We start from the raw sequence: 8,966 nt of genomic DNA on the forward strand, positions 1-8,966 counted from the left end.
CTACATACATTTGCACAGATTAAACTTATTGGCCTTGTATGTAACTTGAGCTTGGCTTTACGCCGGTTCCATGGAGACTCGAGGTTTGTTTGAACAACAAACTTTACGTAAATATATTTGCGAATATATTTCAGTTATGATTCGTTCATTTGGTTATATAGTGGCTGTTTATAAATATAAACAAAACACTTCTACATTATTCATGCTTTGGGGTCATGGCAGCTAAGAATGTATAAATTCCTTGCTCATCAAACTCATCAAAAAATATCTACATAAGTATACAGTTATATTCTAACTAAGAATATAGTTATCCTGACATGGGTAGACTTCCATCAGATTCTTTATTTCAACACTTTCTACCCAGGTCCATGTCGTCGTCTTAATGCGTGCGAAACTGACTGTAGCTTTAAGGTGGAATACTGCCAAATTCCCCGACTGTACTCATTTTGTTCGGCGCAAAGATCTCGAATTGCCCACGCGCTGAGCGTTCGTTGTATCAAGCATGCTTGACTTTTTCTGATGTAGAAAATATTGGCCCTGCGTGGTTTAAACTTATTGAACATTTGCTCCAATAATTTTTGTTACAATACAGTTTAGAAAAAAGATGAAACACTAAAACGTCTTGAAAAACTGGTGCTTTAACGATATAAAATTCATGAAACGGTACGGTTAAGGAATCGATTCTCAGCAAAACTGTGTTTGAGCTTGAATTCGTTTTGCTTTAAAATATTTTATTGATCTTTGCACATGCATTACATTGGAGAAGAGAAGGCAAGGACAGAAGCGTGTCTTTGTGTTATTCTGATAATTTTTATACTAAATATATAAACATAAATTGAAAAGACATGCATATCACACACCAAGTTACCAAGTGAAAGTCAAGTGTTTAGTAAATTATGATAAATGACCACAATGGTACATTGAGTATCTAAATATTTATGTTTATTAGTAACTATTTTCTATCATTACAAACGTTAACTACACTAATTAGATACACATGTTGTAAGTTATATTAAAGAAAAGTTTACTGATTCTTAAAATATTATTCTAGGATCTAAGACAGTTTGGTTCCTTCTTGCATTTTAAAGATAATATCTAAAGACAAAGCAATCTAACACACAATACTATACTAAGAACGAGTCGAAATGACCACGGCAACGACCAACGACAGCGATACTGGAAAGGCTCGTAAGCGACATGAGTCAGAATGTAGGCAACTTAGCTCGCTTACCTGCACAAAACAGCAGCAAAGTAAACGGTGAAAGCAACCGGTTGAACTCCATGTTGATACAGCAGAAACTTTCTAGTCACTTCTTGTCAAATAACAAATCCTAAGCTCCCATCTTCTTACACATTTTTTGTTTTTATTTACTTTAAAACTTCTTATCTTCGACTTAACCGTTACACACGCGACGAAATTGTTGAATACGTTTCCACTAGTAAAAACCAACTAAAAACCTGTGTTACGACTAATTATTCGTCTAATAAGTCACGTTAACTACACTTTAGATAGGTATTATGTGTCATTTTGAGTTTCACAAAGTAAAGTTTCGCGCGAACAAAAATGAATTGCAGCGACACGCGTTACTACAGAGCAACGGTTCGTACAAAGCTGGAAGACTGAATAAAAACCGGTTTCTAGTGTTGCCTGTTGATTTTCCAGCTTACCCCTAAAATGTTTGCAGTCGTACAGTGATACCATTTAAATTTAAATTATTTACTTTTTCTTTTGCACCTTTTCTGATTTAATAATTACACATATGTTGAGATATCCATAACTTTTGATTTTCATTATTTAAAAGTAATCAATAGAATGTTATCGTCACAAATATGGCCGATGTATTATGTTATTACTAGTTTGTTTTTTATTTATCTCTATCATAAGGAAGTTGTTGTAATAAAATTAATAACTTAATACTAAATGTTATGTAGTGGATCCATGTTTACATAACTTAAAAATAAAATCAAAACACTAAACATAACATTTTGTGCGCACACATTAAAATGTGAAGTTTTAACAATAACTTGGGAAATTATTTATTCATAGCAACACCACCGACGCGATGATGGAAGGAGACAGAATACTGTTGCCTTGTTGCGTCTATGTTCCTTTCCCGCTCTAACTTATTCAAGTAAGTTTTGTTCCGCTAACCTGCTTTGTCTACCTTAAAATATTTTACGATTTTATGCACTTACACGTTGTACAGAAGTTATTCTAGATTATGAATTAAATACAGAAAAAACTGAGATGAACAATAATAACTAGTTCTTTACTCAATTATCTTTTATGTGTTTAATTCAATTTAATTTAACATTTGCTTTTTTTTACCAATGGTTCCGAAATGAAAAAGGTTAGCTGTGGTCGAGAGCTAACCTTTTCCTTGTTCTATTTAGCGTCAGTTGGTAAAGTAGCAAACATTTTATTTTACTTATATTTTCATTTGGTTTGGAATCTTTTATTGTGCAGACATATAAAAACACCTTTTAAAGCTTATTAAGTATGTTTTATTATTCATTAGACATCGTAAATACATAGTTTCATGATCCAGCGAACGATTCTAATGCCGTCACACATGTACAAAATCATTATTAGCAATCTCTGTTTTTCCTGAGATAATGAAAGGGTTGGAAATATGTTTTCTATACGTGTTTCGACAACGAAAAAATCTTGCTTAGTGTTATGTAAAGAATACTTAACTGTCACTTAAAAGTCATTAAGTTCGTTGCGCATTCTCTGCTATTTCTGTAATCATTTATTTAGTACATACATATGTCTATGTCACAGGGATCTTAATAAAAATAGTTAATCAAAGTACATAGATAAAAAAAAATTGCACCAGCTCTCGTTAAGCAATATAAATAACCCTTATGTGTTAACAACAACCGACATTATGGGAACGTAATTAAATTACGAGTGGTCCCTTTGACTGGTAACTGATCTTAATAAAGGCGTAATAGTTATTCGACGGAGGGTGGGTCCGGTGCGCAATTTCAGTGATTACTGGGGATGCGCGAATCACATTGCCTTAGGCGCGTGCCGACTGCCGACCCCACTAAAGCACTGGCGTGGCGTCTTGCTGGTCTAAAACTTCGACCCCTCCCTTTTATCATTCTGTATCAAATTGGCCAAATTTATGCAAGTGCCGTCTGTGTCCCGAACCCCACTAAAAAGCGCATCAAATGTCTATATTGAGGAGGGGTGGTCGTATTTGAATAATAGATTACTGATAGCAATATTTCGCTTGACGGATTAGAATGTTAACAAAACGCTTTTGTATTGTCGTAAGACGATTTTAAAATATCGAATTGTTTCAGTTAAAACTATGGATTAAAAAAGACATCGGTAAAAGATTAGCCATTTCTTACTATATCAGTTGTGTTTGAGATTTGAGAGATTTATTTTACATTTAAAATAAAAATTCGTAGAATTTAAAAAACAGCTTAATTGACGATACTAGAGCCATAAACTGTCGTTATACTCTTTTTCACGTTGACTTATTTCTATTTTTTTTAAATATCAATGTAATAACGACTGAATTATGCAAAGTAAACATCGATGAAAGGAATATGTTCTAAGGATCTGAGTATTTTACGACAAGTGATAATAATTCACACGTTTATCCCCCAGCGCAGTTTGCTCTCTTCGAAACAACTTCAATCTAATCTTTTTATCACATGAATGATTTTAATATTGTGTACCTACATTATCCATATTTCTGAACAGTTGCCCGATCCTATCCCTCCCTATTCCCTAATATTAGAAGATTGTGAGAGGGGAATGAGTTGTCGATATGCGCAAAACACGGCTCACCCCAAGTTTTAACGAGACGGGCATGCCTAGGGTGCTCTGTCTACATTCATTGTTTACTTTGTACTGCCTATCTCTACATTCTAATACATTTCCAACGTTATAATGAAAACATTACATTATTTTAATGAAAATCTTCCAATGTTAGAATGTATGCATAACAGTGAATTGTAATAATACAAGGGAAAATGTTTAGTCAGTCGATTGTTTCACTCGCAATTCACAGGAGCCATTTAAATCACCGCTCTATGATTTTACTTATAAAAAGGAAAAATAATAAATTCATCTTAGAAATTATATGTGCCTAAGGATGTGTACAAAAGTAAATCTTTGTAGAAATGCATCTAGTATGGTTTGTTACCGAAATAAGTTCTCAAATTTAAATTTGTTCTCCCTTTCTTAACTTCTCGTTTTAAGGTTTTTCTAACTTTGTTGTGGATCTTTCTAGATATTATATCAGTATACTGTCAACTGTTAACACGAAAGGTGATTACAAACTACCAAATCATCTACATTTAAGACATAAAGTAACTATAAAGCTAGATTATGCACAGTATATAAGGATAATACATAGGTATAAGTATAAGACCGTAACAATATGAAATATTACGAATTTATTGTCGAAAACAAATACGATAGAGAAGGGAGAAAAGGAAAAATATTCCCAATTGAAATGATCAATGATCTGGGAAAGCAGTCGAGTGAAACTTTAACGTACTCCCCCATGAGGGAAATTGTTATTGTCTACGCCCCAGCGAGGTGTTTTTTTAGGGAACACCGCAACAGATAAATTGCCTCTAGCGACGCGTAAAAAGCAATGAAAGCATTTTCATTCCTCCGGCACCCCTTTGTTCCCTGCGGAATGCTGAACTGTATCTACAAGCAGAGCAACCCCAAGGGTGTCGGTCCCATTTGTGGGGTATTTTATGAAATGTTGATTGAATAAGAAATCGATCTAAACTACGATATTGTGGAAGATATCTTTTTATGTCTGGTAACTAGTAAATGTATAAAGGATTTGGATTTTGCCAAGTGCTGATACCTAAATTAGAAAATAGGCCAATTTCCCATCAAAAACTAAACAATTTCCGTATCATCTTTTTCTTTTATCTGGTAAAGTTATAGGTTTATTGCATGTCTCAATTTAGATAGCTCTTATCGCTCGCTAATAAGATAATAATCGTCAAAGAGTAGTTTTATAATCGTTGAAACGACAACTTCTATGTTCACGTTTTGTTCAAAGTCCTAATTAAACAGACACTAAGCGTCACATTGTCAAGAAAAACCGTCACAATGGGTTCCGCTCTGTAGCTCTCATGTAGTGTTGTGTAGAGTATATTTATAATTAGTAAGTACATAACATGTTATATTTATTTAACTTAGTAAAACACAATAGTAATATAGAAGTATTGTTGTTTACATAGTAATAAGACTTTTTAATACAAGTATAGTTCTTTAAAATATATTTATGTTTCACTCTTGTGGATTGGCTTATTAGCACTGACCTTTGATTATTCTATGACTCATCTCCGTGGATTTATATGTAAATGGTTATATCTACATAACACAGTTCTAACTTCAGTACGATTTTGTAAATATATTAATAATTACAAAAAACTAACAAAGTAATACATTAATGTGCTGCAAACATTGCCATTTACAAAATATGTAGGAATTCAACGTAACATACATATAAATATACATTGCGTAAATTTAATTAACTGATCAAAAACTATATCAACATTGCTGCATTTTATTACACCTTATATGCTTATTCTTTTCATTTTCTTGATTTATAACCTTTAATTAAATTAAATGAAATCTTTTTACATTGACTTTTACGATTTCAAACGTTTCTGTTTATAATTTTGAGGTTAAGTTTATTATTTAAATAAATACATAATAACAGAATATTCTTGTTGAAGTTATTTCAATACGTAACGCATTGTTGGCAATTATTCAATAGTAATTTTATTTTCAGCTATAGTTTCACAATGGTAACTGTTACAATTAATCAAGGTGATCTAAGCGGTGTGTTGTGTAAGAGCGGCAATGTGGAATATTATGCGTTTAAAGGTATTCCGTACGCACAGCCACCGATTGGGCCATTACGATTCAAGGTGAGTGTATAGGATACATAACACTGCAGAGAATTTGCAGTTATGTTTTCAGTTTTGTGCGAAAATTCCCTTTATGGGCATAGGCATCGCTGGGGGGCAGCTGCGCCCCTTGACGAAAATTTAATATAGTTCTAGCCCCCCTTCTCCTGATCTGGCGACGGCTATGCATTTATGTTAATGTAATTCAAATAGTAGGATCTTTAAAATTTTACAGTATGATGTTTTAGTGTATTTTTTTTTAAATTTAAATATATCAAGCTATGTCGCTTCATCATTTCGCAGATTATACCAAAATACTATACAAAGGTAATCATCAATTATTTTACGTAGCATTGCACAAAATATACACATTCTTCTACAAATTAATACGTACCAAAACGTCCTTGTTGCAATTTTTTGGGAAACGTGATCATGTAGTCGTGCAGCCATGAGATAAGAAACTTACAATGGCGTGTCATGCGAGCCAAACGACCACGTGAGTGCAATAGCTAATTGCTTGCTGGCTCCCTCTGCAGCGGCGCGGCGCGGGACGGCGGGGAACCGGTTGAATTTGATATGCGACATCCGACACTCTTATAGCTAACATACCTTGCTACGCAAGTCCCGTACCATTATACTATTTAGTAAAGAATCTTGCTAATACATTAGATTTATTCCCTCTAATTATGCCCTTAAGAATTTCCCTAATTTCCCCAGGCACCTGAGCCGCCGCTACCTTGGATTGGGGTACGAGATGCATCGCAACACGGGCCTGTTTGTCCGCAGTACAACGAACGTTTAGACCGCATAGAGGCCGGCAGCGAAGACTGTCTCTACATAAACGTATACTCGAAATCGTTAACACCTCTCCAACCGCTGCCAGTTCTTGTATGGATCCACGGAGGAGGATTTTATACGGGTTCAGGAAATTCAGACTTTTACGGACCAGAATTCTTCATGGAGCAAAATGTCGTCCTTGTCACATTCAACTACAGACTGGAAGTTCTAGGTTTCCTTTGTCTCGATAACGAAGACGTTCCTGGCAATGCCGGCTTGAAGGACCAAGTGATGGCTTTGAAATGGGTCAAAAACAATATATCTGCTTTTGGAGGCGACCCAGGCAACGTCACAATATTCGGATGCAGCGCCGGTGCGGCCTCCACGAGTTACCATTTGACGTCTAAAATGAGTGAAGGTTTATTTAACAAGGCTATATGTCAGAGTGGTGTGTGTTTAAATGAATGGGGTTACAATTTATACGCTAAAAAGCGTGCATTCCAACTGGGGAAGTTACTTGGCAAAGAAACCACAGATGAGGTTGAACTCCTAGATTTTTTAAATCAACTTCCAACATCCTCTTTAGTCAATATTCGTTTACCCGCTCTTGATGTGGAGCATAGAGATATAGCCGATAGTATTTACTTCGGTCCTGTGATAGAAAAATCTAATTTAAAAGTAGAGAAATTTATAACAGAACCACCTTTTGAATCGATGAAAAGTGGAAGAGTTGCTGATGTGCCAATTATAGTTGGATATACATCAGCAGAGGGAATTGAAACGGCAAGAAAAATTAACGACTTAATAAAATTTCTATCTAAAGTGGGTTCTGTTATACCAAGAGAAATCAAACTTAAAGTTAATCCAGACGTACTTAAAAACATTGATCAGAAAATACGTAACAAATATTTCAATGGCAATCCAATAACAAAGGATATGTTGCAAGAATTAACTGATCTTCACACATACAGTTTATTTACTTACAATATTTACAGATTTGCAAAGTTTTGTGCAAAGATTAATTCTAGTCCCGTATATTTGTACAAATTTGCTGCTGAAACGGAACGAAATATTGCAAAAGGAAATTACAAGATGAATCACTTGAAAGGTGTTTGCCACGCAGATGAGTTACCATATTTATTCAATGTTACTTGCCTTGACATTCCATTAACTGATTCCATGCCTTTAATAAAAGAAATTGTTGGTTTGTGGACTACTTTCGCGCATAGCGGGTAGGTGTAAATGTTAATATTTATTAAACATTACCATAGTTCAAATTAATAAAAATAAAATAATCTCTAATAAATTAAATTACAGGAACCCGACAGAATCAAGAAATATAACATGGAAACCATATTCTAGTAAAACAAAGAACTGTTTTGTAATAAATAAAACATTTGTTTGTAGTGAAGGCCCAGACTCCGATCACATTAACTTCTGGGAAGAAATATACGCAAATGTGGACGGAGATACTAAATGTAATATTTGACATGAAATAAAAATAATAATTTACTAATGAAATAATAGAAAATTATGAATTACCCTAATTAATGTTTTTCGTCCTTACCTTTTAAAAATTATCTTATTTTAGAATTAATGTTTCCAATGATCGAAAACTTCGTATTGTCAAATTAATAACTTTTTTTCTATTAAAAACTTTTACTGTTAAGTTTTAAAAAAATCTAATAAAACATGTACTTATGTATGAAAAAATAACAATATAAGTAATTTGAATTTATGGTAATGAAAGAAAACTATATAGGAATGCTTATAATTATATTTAAAAGTCGATCTCTTAGAAATATATTAAAATTACTCCCATAACGCCTGCATTTCCATACAATGATAATGGACAAATTTATACAAAAATATTATTTTTATATTGCAAGTACATACTAAAACACACTACAAATTATTTTATTAGAATAACCGTGGGATGTTTTTACTGTAACATATTTATCATTTATGTTCTCTCACTGTAACTATAATAATGAAAGAAACATGATATAGGTGACATTTATTTAGATTTATATATATGTATGATATAATGATAATTTAAATGTAATATAAAAATTTACACCAATTTTCAAATTCCAACCATATTCATGAAAAATTATTTAACCTCGGAATATGAAGGTTTTCACATTTTATTTTTAGACACAAAAAGTTAACTAATCGTATAACTTCAGCTATACTTGCCATGTGTATAGAAATGCAATAGTGGCGCTAGTGTGGTCCACTACCGATGAGTGTTGCCAGGTGGCGGCTAGCCAGTGTTGCTA

The 8,966-nt window shown here is 33.4% G+C and overlaps 2 protein-coding genes across 5 annotated transcripts in view; one reads left to right on the forward strand and one right to left on the reverse strand.

Moving 5' to 3' along the window:
- Positions 1-2,301: 2,301 nt before the first annotated feature.
- Positions 2,302-8,205, forward strand: LOC106106725 (juvenile hormone esterase-like). 4 transcript variants are annotated; one of them, XM_013287364.1, is made up of 4 exons: positions 2,302-2,403; positions 5,790-5,928; positions 6,625-7,916; positions 8,002-8,205. In XM_013287364.1, exons 2-4 carry the CDS (start codon positions 5,803-5,805, stop codon positions 8,171-8,173), a joined length of 1,590 nt encoding a protein of 529 aa, XP_013142818.1. In that variant the 5' UTR covers positions 2,302-2,403; positions 5,790-5,802; the 3' UTR covers positions 8,174-8,205. The 4 variants fall into 4 exon arrangements, with proteins under 4 accessions (XP_013142818.1, XP_013142816.1, XP_013142819.1 ...); XM_013287362.1 differs by lacking the exon at positions 2,302-2,403 and adding an exon at positions 4,269-5,156; XM_013287365.1 differs by lacking the exon at positions 2,302-2,403 and adding an exon at positions 4,269-4,802.
- Positions 8,206-8,910: 705 nt separating this feature from the next.
- Positions 8,911-8,966, reverse strand: part of LOC106106405 (splicing factor U2af 38 kDa subunit) — a 2,481-nt gene continuing 2,425 nt past the window's right edge. The window contains exon 7 of the mRNA XM_013286983.1: positions 8,911-8,963. Coding sequence (XP_013142437.1) covers positions 8,911-8,963 — 53 coding nt within the window. The remainder of the gene's footprint in view (positions 8,964-8,966) is intronic.

Source organism: Papilio polytes, unplaced genomic scaffold (genome assembly GCF_000836215.1).
Source record: "Papilio polytes unplaced genomic scaffold, Ppol_1.0 DF822178.1, whole genome shotgun sequence".
NCBI classification, from domain to species: domain Eukaryota; kingdom Metazoa; phylum Arthropoda; class Insecta; order Lepidoptera; family Papilionidae; genus Papilio; species Papilio polytes.